This window comes from Cherax quadricarinatus, chromosome 91, assembly GCF_038502225.1.
Source record: "Cherax quadricarinatus isolate ZL_2023a chromosome 91, ASM3850222v1, whole genome shotgun sequence".
Lineage (NCBI taxonomy): Eukaryota > Metazoa > Arthropoda > Malacostraca > Decapoda > Parastacidae > Cherax > Cherax quadricarinatus.
The window spans coordinates 9077336-9101104 of NC_091382.1; the positions used below are offsets into that span (position 1 = coordinate 9077336).

General features: G+C 42.1%; 1 protein-coding gene across 2 annotated transcripts in view; it reads left to right on the forward strand.

Annotated features, from left to right (window-relative positions):
* LOC128704851 (dnaJ homolog subfamily C member 11) overlaps window positions 1-23769 on the forward strand; it is a 95260-nt gene that overhangs the window by 65798 nt on the left and 5693 nt on the right. For both annotated transcript variants that reach the window (XM_053800001.2, XM_070104375.1), the window contains one exon: window positions 20582-20711. In XM_053800001.2, coding sequence (XP_053655976.2) covers window positions 20582-20711 — 130 coding nt within the window. The remainder of the gene's footprint in view (window positions 1-20581; window positions 20712-23769) is intronic.

Genomic DNA, 23769 nt, shown 5'->3' on the forward strand with positions numbered 1-23769 from the left:
ATACAAAACTCAAGAGGGTCACCAAATAGAGTGAATGGAACACACAAAAGACCTTGGAATAATTATGTCAGCTGACCTTTCTTTGAAAGATCATAACAAGACAAAGATCATGACACTCAGGAAGATAACGGGGTGGGTATTGAGAACTTTCGAAACGAGGTAAATAATGCTGATTGTGACACTCTTCAAATCGCTAGTGCTCCCTTATTTAGAATATTGCTCAGTGCTGACGGCCCCATTCAGAGCAGGAGAAATATCAGAGCTGGAACAAATACAGAAATCGTTTACGGCTCACATTAAGCCAGTAAATCACTTTAAATTACTGGGAATGCCTTTAAGTCTTGAACATGTACTCATTGGAGCAGAGGAGAGAGATGCATAATAATATGTACCTGGAAAGTACTTGAGGGCCTGGTCCCAATGGGAGGAAGTGTAATATAAATCCAGTGAGAAGCAGGGGTGTGGTGGGGACAATAAGGGAATGCTGTATCAACATTCAGGGTCCCAGACTATTTAACATCTTACCAGAAGGTATCAGAAACATGGCTGGAACAAGTATGGAAGTCTTCAAGAGGAAACTAGACAGGTATGTTCACCAGGTTGATCAGGCAAGCACCAGACAAGCCTGGCCCATGGCCAGGCTCAGTAGTGAAATTCTCAAAACTCTTCAAATGTTCAAAGGTAACGGTTGTTTGGGGATTTCACAGGAAGTAAGGGTGTTTAGTATACAGTAATGGACCTTGATTTAAAAGACTCTTAATATTATGGGAAAAGTCCACTGGTTAAATTGTACCTTTAATTCCATTAATTTTAATGTATATTACAGTATAGAAGTAAATTGTGTATACTACAGTAATATATTAAGCATATAGTAGAGTACTTTAGTAGTGCTTTCTATTGCTATTTTTTAACATTCCGATTTAATGGGCATTTAGACAATCCCCCACAAGTTTGTAATAAACTTTGTGATAACTAAGTGTATATACAGTAGGGCCACACTTACACGGCTGGTTAGGTTCCAGGCTACTGCCAGTAAGCGGACATCGCCGGAAAATGAAATGCCATTGGAAAGTGGAATCCATATAAATGCCAGATAACAAGTTTACACTAACACACATTAAGATGGCAATAAAACTAGGCATTAAAAACAATAAAATGTAAAATACACACACTACACCCATTACTTACCTTAAAATATTTGTAGTTTTAATGTAGGGTGAGAGGTGAGTAGTATTTATTTGTAGGAAGTCAGGTGTGGGAGGTATGGTAGCCAGCCAGGTCAGCCCACCCACCCTACCACACCCACACGTAATATACTATGACATTTAACCCTTTTAGGGTCCAGAGGCCAAATTTCGAAGTGCACACCAGTGTCCAAGAATTTTCAAAACAATAATTTTGTTATTTTTTCTTTTGAAATGGTAGAGAATCTTTTTCTGAAGGTAATAAAACAAAAAGTACAAATTTTGATGGAAAATTGACGAAATTATGATCTCGTGAATTTTGATGTGTCAGCGATATTTACGCATCGGCGATTTTACCAACTTTGACTCCCATTTTAGGCCAATTACCTTATTCCAGTCAACCAAATTCTTAGCTATTTCACAAGTACTACTTCTATCGATTGAGCACAAGAAATTACTAATTCAACTTTTTCAACTACAAAATAAAGTGATTATAAATTGGTAATTTGGCCAATTTAGTGCAAAGTTCAGAATATTCCAATTTCAAAATAGGGTCCAGAATAAACAATGCAGGCATTCCTGGCACTAAACTAACATTTCCTCTGTTCATTAATTATGTTTTCAGGCTTTACAAATGAATTCAATTTTGATTTTAATTCACATAATTAATTTTAATCAAACCAAAAAATAGAAGATTTACTGTCATGCAATATTGTAATAATTGTATAAATAATATCAGCACATTTGTGAACACATATTAGACCCACCACCTGGCGTGTATTAGACGTGTGAGGTCATTTGTTTACTCTTGAACATCGGCAAAAATTTAACATTTCCGCTACTTTGAGCTCAGTGTCAAGCCATTTTTCGTACTAAAACCAATCAAACTTATCTCTATTTCTGTAATATATCTTCCATTCTATCAAGTGAGACCAAGAAATCGCAAATACAACTATAAAAAACATGAAAAAACACTGCAAAGTCGCTGTTTTAATTGAAAATTACGATCTCGTTTTTTTTCTCTCATGCACTGTGTGCTGCAGGATTTGTTATATGTGGTGCACACATACCACATAAATGTATTCTCTCATATCTAGGCCCAAATTTACCACTCACAGCTTATCAGAGTGAGCTGAGCTCATACGCGTAGATCTACAGTTTGGACTCTCATCGTAAAGCCGTAGATCTATGGCATGGACCCTGAAAGGGTTAAAGTGCCCCAGAGTGACAAAATGAAATACAGTGTATTCATTAATTACCTTAAAATATTTGTAGTCTTAATGTAGGGTGAGAGGTGAGTAAATGAAGTAAAACGAATAAACAAGAGAGAGAAAACGAGTAAACGAGAGAGTAGAGAGACACGGATGATGTAAACAAATGGACGAATGCGTCTGGTTATGGTTGATACTCGTTCATCTACATCTAGCATCTCATATTTATGTTAATTTATTCTACTGTGGGGTGTATTTATCATGTTTATATGTTATGTAGCATGTTTATTATATAATTTCGAGAAAATATCATAGATGGATTAATGAAAATGCTTATATTAACGTAATACAGTGGACCCCCACCTTATGATATCAATCCATTCCTGAGAGATCATCGTAAGGCAAATTAATTTTCTCCATAAGAATAATGGAAATCAAATTAATCTGTGCAGGACACCCCAAAGTATGAAAAAAATATATTTACCACACAAAATATTAATTTTAATACACACACATTGAAGAAGACATGCACAGATTACTACTGTACTAAGAATAGAATACATGACACTTACCTTTATTGAAGATCTGGTGGTGATTGATGGGATGGGAGGAGGGGAGTGTGTTGAAGTTATTGTTTAGAAGGGGAATCCCCTTCCATTAGGACTTGAGGTAGCAAGTCTTTTTCTGGGGTTACTTCCCTTCTTCTTTTAATGCCACTAGGACCAGCTTGAGAGTCACTGGACCTCTGTCGCACAACAAATCTCCATAGAGGTCTGTACCTCCCGTTCCTTTAAGATTTGCCTAAAATGGGCCACAACTTTGTCATTGTAATAGTCACATGCACGGCTTGCAATAGCTGTGTTAGGGTGATTTTCATCCATAAAGGTTTGCTCTTCAACTCACTCTGCACACGTTTCCTTAATCTTTGAAGTAGGCACAATGGATTCCAGAACTGGCATAGGCTTCTCAGGGTTAGCCCCAAACCCTTCAAAATCTTTCTTAATTTCCATACTAATTCTCACCCTTTTTACCACAGGGTTGGCACTAGAAGCTTTCTTGGGGCCCATGGTTACTTATTTTGAAGTTACAAGCACAAAAAACACTGAGATAAGGTGAAATGTACCGAATGTATGCATGGATGTGACCACACTGGCTGGCTTGTAAACATTGGCACCCACGGGGCAGCTGAGGCCACACGTGGGAAGCGTCCCGGACGAATCACTTAAGGCGAGTTTTTTATCGTGAGACTAGGCAAATTTTTTTGCGTTCAAATGCTTTGTACGGCGGATTTAACGTAACGCGATGCGTTTGTAAGACGGGGGTCCACTGTAGTACGTGACATTTAATACGCCTCAGAGTGACTATTATTGTGTATTATTATTGTCATTATTAACCCGTAAATGGTCCAAGCAGATCTACGTTCACATGTGTAGTGCTCCAAATGTAGATCTACGTTTTTTTTTTTTTTACATATTTTCAAACAAAAAAATAGATCAAATTTTTTTACACAATTTCAAATGTAAAAAAAAAAAAGATCTACTTTTTCTACATACTTTCAAATGTTGAAAAAACGTATATATACGTTTGGATCGTTTACGGGTTAATATGACGTCCTCAAGATTAATAAGACACTTTTAGTGATTTTAAAGTGTACCTGCATGCCAGCACAGTGTGTAAGTTTATTTAGGTACAATTACACACAAGTATAATTATCGGAGTACATTTTTTTTTTTTTCAACAAGTCGGCTGTCTCCCACCGAGGCAGGGTGATCCAAAAAGAAAGAAAATCCCCAAAAAGAAAATACTTTCATCATCATTCAACACTTTCACCTCACTCAAACATAACCACTCTTTTTGCAGAGGTGCTCAGAATACAACAGTTTAGAAGCATATACGTATAAAGATACACAACATATCCCGCCAAACTGCTAATATCCCAAAACCCCTCCTTTAAAGTGCAGGCATTGTACTTCCCATTTCCAGGACTCGAGTCCGGCTATATAAAAATAACCGGTTTCCCTGAATCCCTTCACTAAATATTACCCTACTTACACTCCAACAGATCGTCAGGTCCCAAATACCATTCGTCTCCATTCACTCCTATCGAACACGCTCATGCACGCCTGCTGGAAGTCCAAGCCCTTCGCCCACAAAACCTCCTTTACCCCCTCCCTCCAACCTTTTCGAGGACGACTCCTACCCCACCTTCCTTCCACTACAGATTTATACGCTCTCTGTGTCATTCTACAGTACAACCTCTACTTGCGAGTTTAATCCGTTCCTTGACTTTGCTCGCCTCAGGATTTGCTCGTTTGCAGAGTCGATTTTACTCATTTAAATTAATTGAAATAGAATTAATCTGTTCCAGTGGAATTCTGTTCTTCAATACGTAATTTCCCTGACATCAACTCTATGGTTTATTTATCTATCACAATTCGTCTAATATGACAATAAACAATATAAATGACATAGAAACCTGATATATACTCTAGAATGAATAAAATACATGTATGTCATTATGTGACAAGTGCAGGCAGCCATAAAGACGCACTCACTACAGTAGTGTAGCTACATACACTACAGTAGTGTAGCTACATACACTACAGTAGTGTAGCTACATACACTACAGTAGTGTAGCTACATACACTACAGTAGTGTAGCTACATACACTACAGTAGTGTAGCTACATACACTACAGTAGTGTAGCTACATACACTACAGTAGTGTAGCTACATACACTACAGTAGTGTAGCTACATACACTACAGTAGTGTAGCTACATACACTACAGTAGTGTAGCTACATACACTACAGTAGTGTAGCTACATACACTACAGTAGTGTAGCTACATACACTACAGTAGTGTAGCTACATACACTACAGTAGTGTAGCTACATACACTACAGTAGTGTAGCTACATACACTACAGTAGTGTAGCTACATACACTACAGTAGTGTAGCTACATACACTGCAGTAGTGTAGCTACATACACTACAGTAGTGTAGCTACATACACTACAGTAGTGTAGCTACATACACTACAGTAGTGTAGCTACACACACTACAGTAGTGTAGCTACACACACTACAGTAGTGTAGCTACACACACTACAGTAGTGTAGCTACATACACTACAGTAGTGTAGCTACATACACTACAGTAGTGTAGCTACACACACTACAGTAGTGTAGCTACATACACTACAGTAGTGTAGCTACATACACTACAGTAGTGTAGCTACACACACTACAGTAGTGTAGCTACATACACTACAGTAGTGTAGCTACATACACTACAGTAGTGTAGCTACATACACTACAGTAGTGCAGCTACATACACTACAGTAGTGCAGCTACATACACTACAGTAGTGTAGCTACATACACTACAGTAGTGTAGCTACATACACTACAGTAGTGCAGCTACACGCACTACAGTAGTGCAGCTACACGCACTACAGTAGTGTATGTAGCTGCACTACTGTAGTGTATGTAGCTGCACTACTGTATTGTATGTAGCTGCACTACTGTAGTGTATGTAGCTACACTACTGTATTGTATGTAGCTGCACTACTGTATTGTATGTAGCTGCACTACTGTAGTGTATGTAGCTACACTACTGTAGTGTATGTAGCTACACTACTGTAGTGTATGTAGCTACACTACTGTAGTGTATGTAGCTACACTACTGTAGTGTATGTAGCTGCACTACTGTATTGTATGTAGCTGCACTACTGTATTGTATGTAGCTACACTACTGTAGTGTATGTAGCTACACTACTGTAGTGTATGTAGCTGCACTACTGTATTGTATGTAGCTGCACTACTGTATTGTATGTAGCTACACTACTCTAGTGTATGTAGCTACACTACTGTAGTGTATGTAGCTGCACTACTGTAGTGTATGTAGCTTCACTAGTGTGTGTAGCTACACTACATCTTAACTATAATACATTCACTACATCTTAACTATAATACATTCACTACATCTTATAATACATTCACTACATCTTAACTATAATACATTCACTACATCTTAACTATAATACATTCACTACATCATAACTATAATACATTCACTACATCTTACCTCTTATACATTCACTACATCTTAACTCTTATACATTCACTACATCTTATAATACATTCACTACATCTTATAATACATTCACTACATCTTATAATACATTCACTACATCTTATAATACATTCACTACATCTTATAATACATTCACTACATCTTATAATACATTCACTACATCTTATAATACATTCACTACATCTTACCTCTTATACATTCACTACATGGTATCTATAATATATTCACAAAAATATTATGTTAGTTCTGATGTAACTATAAAGTTTATAGTTACTATGAACATGAACGTGGTGGTGATATCTTTAGTTAATATTGTATTTCAGTTGTCACTGATCGAAACAAAATGAATATTAAAGATTAATTTTCTGGTTTGTGCGTCAAGGGCGGTGTAACACTTGAGATGCCCGGCGACGCTTATTAGCAAGATGTTTGCAACTTTATTTTGGAACGAATTAATGGAACGAAATCACCTTCCCTGAAAAGCGTATGCTAAAGCATAATAACCGAGCTAAAACAGCTAAGGAAAATGGATGAGAATGGGTTGTTTGTTTTTTCAGTATTGTGCAGGCGGGAGGAAGACGAGGATTATAAAATAGTGTTAAAAACTGTTGTTCCTCCTCTGAAAATTAAGTCTCTTCAGATGCGAGCAAAGATAGGAGGGATCGACACTTCCCTCCTTGAAGAAATGTAACAGGAGGAACGACTCCGCCAGAAGGCCATGGAGAAGGAACGACTCCGCCAGAAGGCCCTCGAAGAGGAGCGGCTGAGGCAGGAGGCCGTGATTGAGGAGCGACGACTCCAGGCCCTAAGACTACTGCCGGAATTTTCCGACATGAGTATCAAGGGAGCGGTAACCGTTGAAATACCCGGTGATATATGTATTTAAAACGTAACCAACTTCATCTGGGAAGCTATTAACGGTACCAAGTCACCTACCCTGAAAAAGGTGTACACAAGCATAATAACGGAAGTGCAGGAGATAAGAAAAATGACTGAGAACGGGTTGTTTGTATTCTCAGTCCTCTGCAGACGTGACGAAAATGAAGAATATAAAGTTTTGGTAAAAAAAGTGATCTCCCCTTTAAAAATCAAGTGTCTACAACAGCGGACAAAGATAGGAGGGATTGACACTTCTCTGCTTGAAGAAATGTGGCAGAGGTCAGAAAAAGCAGTTCCACAGCTTCAGCAACAGACTGTGGAGCAGTAGCAGCTCCGGCAGCAGGCCGAGGATGAAGAACGTGTCCGGCAGCAGGCCGAGGATGAAGAGCGTGTCCGGCAGCAGGCCGAGGATGAAGAGCGTGTCCGGCAGCAGGCCGAGGATGAAGAGCGTGTCCGGCAGCAGGCCGAGGATGAAGAGCGTGTCCGGCAGCAGGCCGAGGATGAAGAGCGTGTCCGGCAGCAGGCCGAGGATGAAGAGCGTGTCCGGCAGCAGGCCGAGGATGAAGAGCGTGTCCGGCAGCAGGCCGAGGATGAAGAGCGTGTCCGGCAGCAGGCCGAGGATGAAGAGCGTGTCCGGCAGCAGGCCGAGGATGAAGAGCGTGTCCGGCAGCAGGCCGAGGATGAAGAGCGTGTCCGGCAGCAGGCCGAGGAGGAAGAGCGTGTCGTGTCGGCAGCAGGCCGAGGATGAAGAGCGGCTCCGGCAGCAGGCCGAGGATGAAGAGCGGCTCCGGCAGCAGGCCGAGGATGAAGAGCGTGTCCGGCAGCAGGCCGAGGATGAAGAGCGTGTCCGGCAGCAGGCCGAGGATGGAGAGCGTGTCCGGCAGCAGGCCGAGGATGGAGAGCGTGTCCGGCAGCAGGCCGAGGATGGAGAGCGTGTCCGGCAGCAGGCCGAGGATGAAGAGCGTGTCCGGCAGCAGGCCGAGGATGAAGAGCGTGTCCGGCAGCAGGCCGAGGATGAAGAGCGTGTCCGGCAGCAGGCCGAGGATGAAGAGCGTGTCCGGCAGCAGGCCGAGGATGAAGAGCGTGCCCGGCAGCAGGCCGAGGATGAAGAGCGGCTCCGGCAGCAGGCCGAGGATGAAGAGCGTGGGCCGCCGGCCGAGGATGCAGAGCGGGTCCGGCAGCAGGCCGAGGATGAAGAGCGTGCCCGGCAGCAGGCCGAGGATGAAGAGCGTGCCCGGCAGCAGGCCGAGGATGAAGAGCGTGCCCGGCAGCAGGCCGAGGATGAAGAGCGTGCCCGGCAGCAGGCCGAGGATGAAGAGCGTGCCCGGCAGCAGGCCGAGGATGAAGAGCGTGCCCGGCAGCAGGCCGAGGATGAAGAGCGTGCCCGGCAGCAGGCCGAGGATGAAGAGCGTGCCCGGCAGCAGGCCGAGGATGAAGAGCGTGCCCGGCAGCAGGCCGAGGATGAAGAGCGTGTCCGGCGGCAGCTGGCCGTGGAGGAGCAGCAGCTCCGGCAGCTGGCCGTGCAGGAATAGCTCCGGCTCCGGCAGCTGGCCGTGGAGGAGCAGCAGCTCCGGCAGCTGTCCATGGAATAGGAGCTCCGGCTCCGGCAGCTGGCCGTGGAGGAGGAACAGCTCCGGCAGCTGGCCGTGGAGGAGGAGCTCCGGGTCCAGCAGCTTGCCATGTAGGAGCAGCAGCTCCGGCAGCTGGCCCTGGAGGAGGAGCTCCGGCTCCGGCAGCTGGCCGTGGAGGAGGAGCGGCTCCGGCAGCTGGCCCTGGAGGAGGAGCTCCGGCTCCGGCAGCTGGCCATGGAGGAGGAGCGGCTAAGGCAGCTGGTCGTGGAGGAGGAGCTCCGGCTCCGGCAGCTGGCCGTGGAGGAGGAGCTCCGGCTCCGGCAGCTGGCCGTGGAGGAGGAACGTCTCCGACAGCTGGCCGTGGAGGAGGAGAAGCTCCGGCAGCTGGCCGTGGAGGAGGAGTTCCAGCTCCGGCAGCTGGCCGTAAAGGAGGAGCAGCTCAGGCAGCTGGCCCTGGAGGAGGAGCGTTGCCGACCAAAGTTCACAAATGCACTTACTCGCTTTTACCAAAAATATAAGTTCCTTCTTGTGGTTATGATCACAATGTTTTTGGTTATGGCGGGATTATTTGCCTACCACATGTTCTTAAATTACAGAGAATAAAATTTGAGTTCATACATGTAGTTTGATAATTTGTGCGCCGAGGTATCTCACATGTGTTTTTTAAAGTATAATTATTGAACAAATTTCAATATAGTCCGAAGGCCACCTCCTCCAGAATGATTAATTGACAGACGTGATTAGAAGGATTTGCTTGTTGGTTATTTAGATTTTTGTGTTTATGTTCTTGAGTTTGTTTTATTGCAGAGTTGATAGTAAATGGTACAGTGTTACTGACCTAGTTTTGGCCTGCTGGTCAGTACACAAATAACCCACACATAGGAGAGAGAAGGTCATTACGATGTTTCGGTATGACTTGAACTATTTACAAGTCACACTGTAACTTGTAAATGATTGAAGTTGAGCCAAAATGTCGCCATAAACTTCTCTCTCCTATGTCTGGATATTTGTGTATTGAAATCTATTTCCACCCACATTATTCCATCCTTATGCTAATGCTACCCAAGAAATTAGGGGGCATTGACCCCCGAAACCCTCTCCAGGTAAACTTCAGGTATGTTATGCAGGTTGTAATCAAATCTAACTCTTAAGTAAGTTTACTCGGGAATAGATACACACAAATACAGTTACACAAATTATTATACATAGCTGTTTACCTGAAAAGAGTTCCGGGGGTCAACGCCCCCGCGGCCTGGTCTGGGACCAGGCCTCATGGTGGATCAGCGCCTGATCAACCAGTCTGTTACTACTGGCTGCACGCAATCCAACGTACGAGCCGCAGCCCGGCTGGTCAGGTACCGACTTTAGGTGCTTGTCCAGTGCCTGCTTAAAGACAGCTAGGGGTCTATTGGTAATCCCCCTTATGTATGCTGGGAGGCAGTTGAACAGTCTCAGGCCCCTGGCACTTATTGTATTGTCTCTTAACCCTTTGACTGTTTCAGGCCCCTGTCGCTATGTCGCCAAATATTCGAAAAAAGAAAAATTATTTTTTCTTATGAAATGATAGAGAATCTTTTCCCGATGGTAATGACACCAAAAGTTCGAAATTTGGTCGAAAACTCATGGAATTACGCTCCCGCGAAGTTAGCGGAATCGGCGACATGTGTATCGGCGATTTTGCCGACTTTGAGCCCTGTTTTCAGCCAATTGACCGAACTCATAGCTATTTCTTTAGAACTTCATTTTATCTATCAGCTGAGTACAAGAAACTGCCCATTTACCAATTTGACCTACCCAATATAGTGGTCAGAAATTGGCAATTTGGCCAATTTCACGCAATTTAAAAAAGATGCCAGTTTCAAAATATGGTCCAGAATAAACAAGGTAGACATTCTTGGCACTAAAATAGCATATCCTCTGTTCATTAGTCACATCTCTAGGCCCCTCTTATATTATTATTGCTTTCTAATTTTATTTTTTATTCATACAAAAAAATACAAAATTTACTATTATGCAGACTACTGCATTATTGTAAAAATGGTATAAATAATATCAGTGCACTAGTGAAAGAATATTGGACTCCCAGTTGACGTGTATTGGACGTGTGTTGTGATTTGTTTACTCCTGAACATTGGTAAAAATCGAACATTTCCGCTAATTTGAGCTCAGTTTCAAGGTCGTTTTCATCGTCAAAGTAATGAAAATCATCTCTATTTCTGTAATATGTTTTCCATTTTATCACCTAAGACCATGAAAACGCGAATACAACGATAAATATTATACGAAAATACACCTCAAAGTCGGCGTTTTATTAAAAAAAAAAAGTTTTTTTTTTTTTTCTTATTACACAATGTGTGCTGCAGGATTTTTTTTATGTGGTGCACACTGACCACACAGACCCATTCTCTCACATGTGGGCCTACCAGCTTTCTCCCACTTGATTTGAAGCTGCTAGTATATATTTAGTATATATACGTCAGAAACATTGGCTTGTAAGACGTATTTATACGTCGAAAACAGTCAAAGGGTTAACGTGCTAGTGACCCCTGCTTTTCATTGGGGGGATGTTGCATCGTCTGCCGAGTCTTTTGCTTTCGTCGCGAGTGATTTTCGTGTGCAAGTTCTGTACTAGTCCCTCTAGGATTTTCCAGGTGTATATAATCATGTATCTCTCCCGCCTGTGTTTCAGGGAGTACAGGTTCAGGAACTTCAAGCACTCCCAGTAATTGAGGTGTTTTATCTCCATTATACGCGCCGTGAAGGTTCTCTACATTTTCTAGGTCAGCAATTTCACCTGCCTTGAAAGGTGCTGTTAGTGTGCAGCAATATTCCAGCTTAGATAGAACAAGCAACCTGAAGAGTGTCATCATGGGCTTGGCATCCCTAGTTTTGAAGGTTCTCATTATCCATCCTGTCATTTTTCTAGCAGATGCGATTGATACAATGTTATGGTCCTTGAAGGTGAGATCCTCCGACATGATCACTCCCAGGTCTTTGACGTTGGTTTTTCCTTCTATTTTGTGGCTGGAATTTGTTTTATACTCTGATGAAGTTTTAATTTCCTCATGTTTACCATATCAGAGTAACTGAAATTTCTCATTGTTGAACCTCGTATTGTTTTCTGCAGCCCATTGAAAAATTTGGTTGATGTCTGCCTGGAGCCTTGCAGTGTCTACAATGGAAGACACTGCCATGCAGATTCGGGTGTCATCTGCAAAGGAAGACACGGTGCTGTGGCTGACATCCTTGTCTATGTCAGATATGAGGATGAGAAACAAGATGGGAGCGAGTCCTGTGCCTTGTGGAACAGAGCTTTTCACCGTAGCCTCCTCAGACTTTACTCTGTTGACTACTACACTTTGCGTTCTGTTTGTAAAGAAATTATAGATCCATCTACCAACTTTTCCTGTTATTCCTTTAGCACGCACGTTGTGCGCTATTACGCCATGGTGACACTTGTCGAAGGCTTTTGCAAAGTCTGTATATATTACATCTGCATTCTTTTTGTCTTCTAGTGCATCTAGGACCTTGTCGTAGTGATCCATTAGTTGGGACAGACAGGAGCGACCTTCTCTAAACCTATGTTGCTCTGGGTTGTGCAATTGATGGGTATCTAGATGGGTGGCGATCTTGCTTCTTAGGACCCTTTCAAAGATTTTTATGATATGAGATGTTAGTGCTGTCGGTCTGTAGTTCTTTGCTATTGCATTACTGCCCCTTTTGTGGAGTGAGGCTATGTCTGTTGTTTTTAATAACTGTGGGACGACCCCCGTGTCCATGCTCCCTCTCCATAGGATGGTAAAAGCACGTGATAGGGGCTTCTTGCAGTTCTTGATGAACACTGAGTTCCACGAGTCTGGCCCTGGGGCAGAGTGCATGGGCATGTCATTTATCGCCGTTTCAAAGTCATTTAGTGTCAGGATAACATCAGATAGGCTTGTGTTTACCAAATTCTGTAGCTTTCTCATAAAAAATTCATTTTGATCTTCGACTCTCAGTCTGGTTAGCGGCTTGCTAAAAACTGAGTCATATTGGGACTTGAGTAGCTCATTCATTTCCTTGCTGTCATCTGTGTAGGACCCATCTTATTTAACCCTTTGACAGTTTACAATGTATAAATACGTCTTAGGAGCCAATGTTTCTGACGTATTTATCGCACAAATTCTAGCGGCTTCAAATCAAGCGGGAAAGGCCTGGTAGGCCTACATGAGAGAGAATGGGTCTCAGTGGTCGGTGTGCACCCTGTGATAAAAATCTGGGACCCAGCGGTGCATTGTGGGAATGCCATCTTGTTAGTCCATTTTCATCATGCCTCTCGGTAAGAAGTTCCTCACTCCTTGGCGGATTGGAGGTCTTTTGTTCCCAAGTGATAGCTCTAACAGCAATGAAAATGTCAGTGACAGTGAATTCCAGGGTTTTGAAGTGAGTGTTACCGGAAAAAGTGCCCAGGATAACGTAATTAGTGATGAAAACCCAGATGACCCACAACCTTCCACCTCTGGTGCTGGGCCGGCTTGTTAACGTTCATGTTCGCTGGTACCAGGACGAAAGAGGAAACTATTTGGTCGTGTACAACACCCAGATGTTAGCAGTGAATGTGATAGTGATAGTGATTTCAAGGTCATTGAAAGCAGTTCTAGTGACAGTGAGAGTGAATATTCCCCAGTGAAGCGGCAGTATGTACGACGTAGCATGCGGTCTGGTAGTGTTTCATATGTTGTTCCAAGGGGAAGGAGAAACTCTGGGAGCACATCCCGTGGCCCTACACCATGACCTGATAGTGAAGATGACGATATTATAACGATGGGTATGAATGATGTGAGTGAGGGAGCAGGCAGTGGTGGTGATAGTGAGGGTGGCATGGCCCATGTGGCACCATCAGCGGGCCAAGCTACTACCCACGCTGCTGACTCTGCACAACAACCAGCCTCACCCTACCCCACACTCCCACAACCTGCACAACCACGGTACAATATCCAGACCCCACCAGCAGACCACATCTGGGATTGGCAGGACGGTGACGAGTTTGTTCCCAGTCCCCATGACTTTGATGAAACACAAAGTGGAATAAAGCCATCTTGTCCACTTGGGAACAATGCCAGTGAACTGGACTGCTTTGAGTTATTCTTCAATGAACCCCTGATGGACATCATTGTCAGGGAAGCAAACACATACTGTGATTACACCATGGCAAATACAATTCTCTCACCAAAATCACGGCTACACAAGTGGAAGGAGACAACTGTGGCAGAGATGTACCTGTTTTTTGCCACAATAATGCTTATGCCACATGTGTATAAGCACACTGTCACCACATACTGGGCAACAGAACACCTGATTTCAACTCCAGGTTTTAGTGACATTATAGGTGTCAATCGTTTCCTGATACTGTTATGTATGTTACACTTTTCAGACAAAACCAGGCCTGACAGAAGCGACAGGTTATATAAGATAAGAAATGTGCTTATGTACATGAAACAAAAGTGCTGCATGTATTTTTATCCCTTCAGGAAGCTTGTTATTGATGAGTCCTTGATTTTATTCAAAGGAAGACTCTCATTCAAGCAATATATACCAAGCAAGAGGAAACGCTTTGGTATAAAGCTATTTGTACTGTGTGATTGCAGAAGTGGTCTAGTTTTGGATATCATTGTGTACACTGGCAGTAATACTTTGAGAGATACCATGAAGTTATTGGGTATCTCTGGTGATGTGGTTCGAACAATGATGGAACCATATCTTGGTAAGGGGCATATGTTATTTACTGATAACTGGTACACAAGCCCCTTACTCAGTGATTTCTTGCGAGTGAACTTGACAGACGTGTGTGGCACAGTGCGTCGTAATCGTAAACATATACCAAGGTTCGATGCTGGCACTCGCAGAGGTGAGGTGCAAGCCTTTGCTGCCAATGACATCATGACATTTCGGTGGCATGACAAATGTGATGTCACATTTTTGACATCAGTTCACAGAAACGAAATGGTACACAGTGGCAGGCACAACAGAGAGACCAATGAACCCATTCTAAAGCCTGCAGCTGTCATGGACTACAACCTCAATATGCGCTTAGTGGACAAATGTGACATGCAGATTGGGTTTGCAGACTGTGTACGCAAGAGTTATAAGTGGTATATAAAACTTTTTTTCCATCTTGTTGATATCTCTCTGCTAAATGCTTATAACATATACAAGTTGAAGACCAACAAAACACCAAAATATGGTGAATTTTGCCTGTCAGTAATCAGACAAATAATTGCAAAGTACCAAGGAGCAACTCCTGCAATAGACCAGCGCCCACACTCGTCATCTCGTTTCAGGCCTGGTGATCACTACCCCATACAACTGCCTCCTACTACTGCCAATAAAAATGCTCAGAAGAGGTGTTATGTATGTATGCATACCACAAAACGCCCACAAACACGCAGAGACACTCGTTTTATGTGTGAGGAGTGTGAAGTGCCCCTCTGCATATACCCATGTTTCAAAGAGCTCCACAAGCTGCAGCAGTTCTAGGAACGTGTTTAGTGACTGTACATATGTATATATATTATGGAACAATAGTAATAAACATTGTTTTGTATTGTTTGTGTAAACAAAGTGTATACACAAACTAATAGTGATAGTTTGTTCTGTTATTGTGTTGTAAACAATGAGTGTATATTTGAAGAATGCACCTTACATTGGTCTCACAGGCCACATAAGTTACCTGGAACAGAAAAATATTGAAAAATGCAAGAAACCTTTATTTTTTTTTATTTTATTATCACACTGGCCGATTCCCACCAAGGCAGGGTGGCCCGAAAAAGAAAAACTTTCACCATCATTCACTCCATCACTGTCTTGCCAGAAGGGTGCTTTACACTACAGTTTTTAAACTGCAACATTAACACCCCTCCTTCAGAGTGCAGGCACTGTACTTCCCATCTCCAGGACTCAAGTCCGGCCTGCCGGTTTCCCTGAATCCCTTCATAAATGTTACTTTGCTCACACTCCAACAGCACGTCAAGTATTAAAAACCATTTGTCTCCATTCACTCCTATCAAACACGCTCACGCATGCCTGCTGGAAGTCCAAGCCCCTCGCACACAAAACCTCCTTTACCCCCTCCCTCCAACCCTTCCTAGGCCGACCCCTACCCCGCCTTCCTTCCACTACAGACTGATACACTCTTGAAGTCATTCTGTTTCGCTCCATTCTCTCTACATGTCCGAACCACCTCAACAACCCTTCCTCAGCCCTCTGGACAACAGTTTTGGTAATCCCGCACCTCCTCCTAACTTCCAAACTACGAATTCTCTGCATTATATTCACACCACACATTGCCCTCAGACATGACATCTCCACTGCCTCCAGCCTTCTCCTCGCTGCAACATTCATCACCCACGCTTCACACCCATATAAGAGCGTTGGTAAAACTATACTCTCATACATTCCCCTCTTTGCCTCCAAGGACAAAGTTCTTTGTCTCCACAGACTCCTAAGTGCACCACTCACTCTTTTTCCCTCATCAATTCTATGATTCACCTCATCTTTCATAGACCCATCCGCTGACACGTCCACTCCCAAATATCTGAATACGTTCACCTCCTCCATACTCTCTCCCTCCAATCTGATATTCAATCTTTCATCACCTAATCTTTTTGTTATCCTCATAACCTTACTCTTTCCTGTATTCACCTTTAATTTTCTTCTTTTGCACACCCTACCAAATTCATCCACCAATCTCTGCAACTTCTCTTCAGAATCTCCCAAGAGCACAGTGTCATCAGCAAAGAGCAGCTGTGACAACTCCCACTTTGTGTGTGATTCTTTATCTTTTAACTCCACGCCTCTTGCCAAGACCCTCGCATTTACTTCTCTTACAACCCCATCTATAAATATATTAAACAACCACGGTGACATCACACATCCTTGTCTAAGGCCTACTTTTACTGGGAAAAAATTTCCCTCTTTCCTACATACTCTAACTTGAGCCTCACTATCCTCGTAAAAACTCTTCACTGCTTTCAGTAACCTACCTCCTACACCATACACTTGCAACATCTGCCACATTGCCCCCCTATCCACCCTGTCATACGCCTTTTCCAAATCCATAAATGCCACAAAGACCTCTTTAGCCTTATCTAAATACTGTTCACTTATATGTTTCACTGTAAACACCTGGTCCACACACCCCCTACCTTTCCTAAAGCCTCCTTGTTCATCTGCTATCCTATTCTCCGTCTTACTCTTAATTCTTTCAATTATAACTCTACCATACACCTTACCAGGTACACTCAACAGACTTATCCCCCTATAATTTTTGCACTCTCTTTTATCCCCTTTGCCTTTATACAAAGGAACTATGCATGCTCTCTGCCAATCCCTAGGTACCTTACCCTCTTCCATACATTTATTAAATAATTGCACCAACCACTCCAACACTATATCCCCACCTGCTTTTAACATTTCTATCTTTATCCCATCAATCCCGGCTGCCTTACCCCCTTTCATTTTACCTACTGCCTCACGAACTTCCCCCACACTCACAACTGGCTCTTCCTCACTCCTACAAGATGTTATTCCTCCTTGCCCTATACACGAAATCACAGCTTCCCTATCTTCATCAACATTTAACAATTCCTCAAAATATTCCCTCCATCTTCCCAATACCTCTAACTCTCCATTTAATAACTCTCCTCTCCTATTTTTAACTGACAAATCCATTTGTTCTCTAGGCTTTCTTAACTTGTTAATCTCACTCCAAAACTTTTTCTTATTTTCAACAAAATTTGTTGATAACATCTCACCCACTCTCTCATTTGCTCTCTTTTTACATTGCTTCACCACTCTCTTAACTTTATATTAGAGTAAATAAAAGAATACCGGGTGGGCGGCAGTCGCCACTGTTGCCGTACGCACGTCACTTTCTGCAAACTTTGCAACTCTATATCTCGGTAAGTACTGATGGCAAAAAATTTTTTAAGGCTTAAAACACTCAGAAAAATATTCCTAACATTTTCATAAGAAAAAATAATTTTTGTTTTTTTCGAATACGTATTTGGCGACAGAATGACAGTTTCAGAGAGGGGCCCTGAAACAGTCAAAGGGTTAAGTAGGGGCCCAATACTGGATGTTGTTCTCGACTTTGATTTGGCATAAGAAAAGAAATACTTTGGGTTTCTTTCGATTTCATTTATGGCTTTTAGTTCTTCCTGCGATTCCTGACTCCTATAAGATTCCTTTATCTTAAGTTCGATGTTTGCTATTTCTCTGAGCAGTGTCTCCCTATGCATTTCAGATATATTGGCCTCTTTTAGCCGCTCTGATATTCTTTAACATCGCCTGTAGAGGGAGCACCTGCCTCTTTCTATTTTAGATCTACTCCTTTTTCTTAAAGGAATAAGCCTTGAGCATACATCGAGTGCCACCAAGTTAATTTGTTCTAGGCATAAGTTGGGGTCTGTGTTGCTTAATCTATCTTCCTAGCTCATATCGTTTAGGATTTGGTTTACTTGGTCCCACTTTATGTACTTGTTGTTGAAGTTGAATTTGGCGAAGGCGTCTGAACCTCGATTATGTTGTGATCTGTGTATATTGTTTTTGATATGGTGATATTTCGTATCAGATCATCATTGTTAGTGAAGAAAGGTCTAGTGTATTCTCCAGTCTAGTAGGCTCTATTATTTGCTGGTTTAAGTTGAATTTTGTGCAGAGATTTAAAAGCTCATGTGTGTGTGAGTTCTCGTTAGAGCTGCCTCCTAGTGTTATCACTCGCCCTAGATTACCTAGAATAACCTAAAAATGTAGATATATTAGTAATAAGGTAAACTGAGTTATTTACATTAACATTAAAGATATGATCAGATCAAGGTATGGGCGGGGATTGAACTCGCAGTGAGTGGGTCGTAAAACTCAAAATAATAGGTGCTTTATGTTAGCTATACCAGAAATCACTCTCCTTCCTTTCTGTAGTTACATTAATTAGACACATTTTGGCTATCTTCTTGAACTGGCTCATGCTAGGACAAGCTTTGACGTGTGGAGGCAGTCCGTTCTGTTCCTTTATTTCTGATATATGGAGGCAGTCGTTCCACTCCATTATTTCTGACAACCTCTCCACACCTTTGACAACCTGTCAACACCCCTGACAACCTGTCTACACCCTTGACTACCTTCCCACACCCTTGACAACCTGTCAACACCCCTGAGAACCTGTCCACACCCTTGACTACCTTCCCACACCCTTGACTACCTTCCCACACCCTTGACTACATTCCCACTCTCTTGACTACCTTCCCACACCCTTCACTACCTTCTCACACCCTTGACAACCTGTCAACACTCCTGACTACCTTTCCTCTCGCCTGACAACCTGCCCACACACAAGATCTTGGATAAAGTGAAATAGTCAGCTCTGTTATAAAGCTCCTGAGTATAGTTTTTTTTTTTTTAATGTAATTGAAAAAGTGTATTCAAAATGGAATAGCATGTACTTGAATTCCTTTCCACATGCATTACTGCTGGACATGCACAGCATGCTAGTGGTGTTCTTGTATATTTAGCAATATTTTATTACATATAAACTACATCCTAGGTAGTAGGTTGGTAGACAGCAACTGCCCAGGGAGGTACTACCGTTCTGCCAAGTGAGTGTAAAACAAAAGCCTGTAATTGTTTTACATGATGGTAGGATTGCTGGTGTCCTTTTTTCTGTTTCATAAACATGCAAGATTTCAGGTACTTCTTGCTACTTCCTCTTACACTTAGGTCACACTACACATACATGTACAAGCATATATATACACACACTCCTCTGGGTTTTCTTCTATTTTCTTTCTAGTTCTTGTTATTGTTTATTTCCTCTTATCTCCATGGGGAAGTGGAACAGAATTCTTCCTCCGTAAGCCATGCGTGTTGTAAGAGGCGACTAAAATGCCGGGAGCAAGGGGCTAGTAACCCCTTCTCCTGTATAAATTACTAAATTTAAAAAGAGAAACTTTCGTTTTTCTTTTTGGGCCACCCTGCCTTGGTGGGATATGGCCGGTTTGTTGAAAAAAAAAAAATACATTTTGTAAACTGCATAAAGAAATAGTTTGTTTATTTGGATACACTTTCTCAGTCACAATTACAAAAAGTAACACTATGTAGAGGAGCTTATTAAGAGAGTTGACTGTATTATCAACAACCACAAGTATTTTCCAGTGGTAGTTACCAAGCCTTGGGTATCTATGTTACTATTGTTTTGTGGTAATTTTTCTTTCATTGATGATTCTTTTAAGGGAAGTAGGGGTGGGGGTCTTCATGTGGAAGGGGCCTTGATCCAATAATTGGAGCTTTCCACTTCTCACTCAGATGAAGCCTTATTACTTTCCTCTTATGATGATCATATAAAATAAAAATCTGGGAACAGGTGGTGAATGTGTTTACCTTTTCTCTCATTCTGCTTCAGTGGGAAATGTCTCGTGTTAAAAATATAGTAATGGTATTGTCATTTATTTATTAAATCTTAAAGGAAAGTCATAGTATTATTCCTTTGTGTTAGGTTATTAAATTATAATTTAAAACATTTCAATTTATGGCTTTTGTTTTCCTTGTATGAATGACTGGTAACAGAGTAACTTCATTTGATTGGTAAGAAAGTAACCTTATTTTTCAGAGCCTGGTATGGGCAGTTAGTAGTGGAAGGTTCAACCGAGGAATGTGGGTCACCAGAAGTGGTTGACGTTACTATTGCCCTGCAGTGTTTGGTCAAAGACTCTAAGCTAATATTACAAGACTCATCTAAGGTAAGTTGTATCCAAGAGTCCACATAATTGATCATATTAAATTTTCATCTGCAAAGACAGGCCATGTACATTAGTGGTGAGTGTGTAACTGTAAGCCAGTAATTAAGAAAAAGTATATTTGAAGTATGTTGAGAATATCTAAGAGTTGTGGATGAGTGGAAGAAACTCCTGAGTACAGTGGAACCTTGGTATATGACCTCAATTCATTCCAGAAGGCTGTCTGAGTGCTGCTCTGTTTGAGTATCAAACAAGTTCTTCTCAACCAATTTTCTGTTTGCTTGGCTGTTATCACTAATCGTCGTAGGCTCCATAGTGACTTATTTATACAAATAATACAAAAAAATGCAAAGAAACATGAAATAGTTTACAGCGAAGTTCTGGCAGGTCGTACTTGTTTGGTCGAGTGCTGAGCTTTGTTCAAGTAGGGAGCTGGTTGTACATATACCGAGGTTCCACTGTATGAATAGGTGTGGGTGGGTGTGAATTGGACTTTTCTAGCATGGGCCAGTAGACCTGCTAAAGTGCTCTTTTTTTCTTAAATTCTTATAAGTAGACTCTTAAATTAGCACACTTTACAGATGATAATTTAAAATAGGTGGTTTTAGAGGTATTTTGACTTGTGCACCCTAGTGCCACTCATTCACTTGGCTCAGTACTGGCTTTCATCAGTGTTCATTACAAATATTATATACTCATTCTCTTCTAGTTCTGAAATTTATCCATTAATCTCGTCAAAACTTTTTCTTCAAGGTGGACTGCCTTGATGTCAGCGAAGGGATGTTGATTCTAGGAATAAAAAAAACAAACTGCTTTTTCCTCTCTTGGATCAAAACTGAATAACTTTTATTCCCCATGTTTTGTACGTGTCCCTAATGGTTTAGCACTTCCCCATGTACCACTTGTAACATTTCTGAACACAGTCAACAAACCTAATCAGCAAGTCATATTTATCCACTAAATACATGTTATTAATGTAAACCATAACAGCTGATTTCACAATTGTTCATTGGTTTCCCTTCAGCCTTTCTTGTCTCATTTTGTGCTGGTGGATGGATGTCAACAATGTCACATCATGTTTGTCATGCCACTGAAATGCCAATATATCATTGGCATGAAACACCTACACTTCATCATACCTGCATTGAACTTGGGCATATATGTGTGTGTAACATGCACAGTACCTCACACATCTGTCATGTTCACCTACAGGAATTTACTTAGGAAATTCCTTATAACTCATTGGTTTCTTTCAGTGTTTTACTTCTTGTGTACACAGGTCTAATACCAAGCCACTTTAACAGTCACACAAAGCAAACAGCTTGAAACCATAGTGTATCCCACCAAGGCAGGGTGATCTAAAATTAAAAACAAAAGTTTTTTTTTTAAATTTAGTAATTTATACAAGAGAAGGAGTTACTATCCCTATGCTCTCAGTATTTTAGTCACCTCTTACAGCACACACTGCTTACAGAGGAAGAATTCTTTTCCACTTTCCCATGAAGTGTTTCCTCTTTCTTGGAATATATTCCTTTGAACAGGATGAGAGAGACTTTGATGGCAAGGTTCTGGAAAAGATAAAAGATCTCACTTGACTTATGTTTGAGATACATAAAAACACCATGACCTGTAATCATTGAGGTATAGAGCATGACTTCTTCCCAGGGCTGGTACTGGTGTTGCCCAGCTCTTCGTCCCACTATCTGCTGCCACATGCATTGCTTGTGGCTCGCTACCCATGCCAGTGGATGCACCAACATCTTCACTATCAGTCGCTGGAGTTGGGTCCCATGATCTATTACGTCCCTTGGGGACAGCAACAGGGATACAGTAAGTCCTCAACTTACAAACACATTGGGGACCTTCTGATTTGTGTATAATAATGATATAATCATGGCATTATTCACACTAATGATTTTTTTTTTTTTTTTTTTATCACACTGGCCGATTCCCACCAAGGCAGGGTGGCCCGAAAAAGAAAAACTTTCACCATCATTCACTCCATCACTGTCTTGCCAGAAGGGTGCTTTACACTACAGTTTTTAAACTGCAACATTAACACCCCTCCTTCAGAGTGCAGGCACTGTACTTCCCATCTCCAGGACTCAAGTCCGGCCTGCCGGTTTCCCTGAACCCCTTCATAAATGTTACTTTGCTCACACTCCAACAGCACGTCAAGTATTAAAAACCATTTGTCTCCATTCACTCCTATCAAACACGCTCACGCATGCCTGCTGGAAGTCCAAGCCCCTCGCACACAAAACCTCCTTTACCCCCTCTCTCCAACCTTTCCTAGGCCGACCCCTACCCCGCCTTCCTTCCACTACAGACTGATACACTCTTGAAGTAATTCTGTTTCGCTCCATTCTCTCTACATGTCCGAACCACCTCAACAACCCTTCCTCAGCCCTCTGGACAACAGTTTTGGTAATCCCGCACCTCTCCTAACTTCCAAACTACGAATTCTCTGCATTATATTCACACCACACATTGCCCTCAGACATGACATCTCCACTGCCTCCAGCCTTCTCCTCGCTGCAACATTCATCACCCATGCTTCACACCCATATAAGAGCGTTGGTAAAACTATACTCTCATACATTCCCCTCTTTGCCTCCAAGGACAAAGTTCTTTGTCTCCACAGACTCCTAAGTGCACCACTCACTCATTTCCCCTCATCAATTCTATGATTCACCTCATCTTTCATAGACCCATCCGCTGACACATCCACTCCCAAATATCTGAATACATTCACCTCCTCCATACTCTCTCCCTCCAATCTGATATTCAATCTTTCATCACCTAATCTTTTTGTTATCCTCATAACCTTACTCTTTCCTGTATTCACCTTTAATTTTCTTCTTTTGCACACCCTTCCAAATTCATCCACCAATCTCTGCAACTTCTCTTCAGAATCTCCCAAGAGCACAGTGTCATCAGCAAAGAGCAGCTGTGACAACTCCCACTTTGTGTGTGATTCTTTATCTTTTAACTCCACGCCTCTTGCCAAGACCCTCGCATTTACTTCTCTTACAACCCCATCTATAAATATATTAAACAA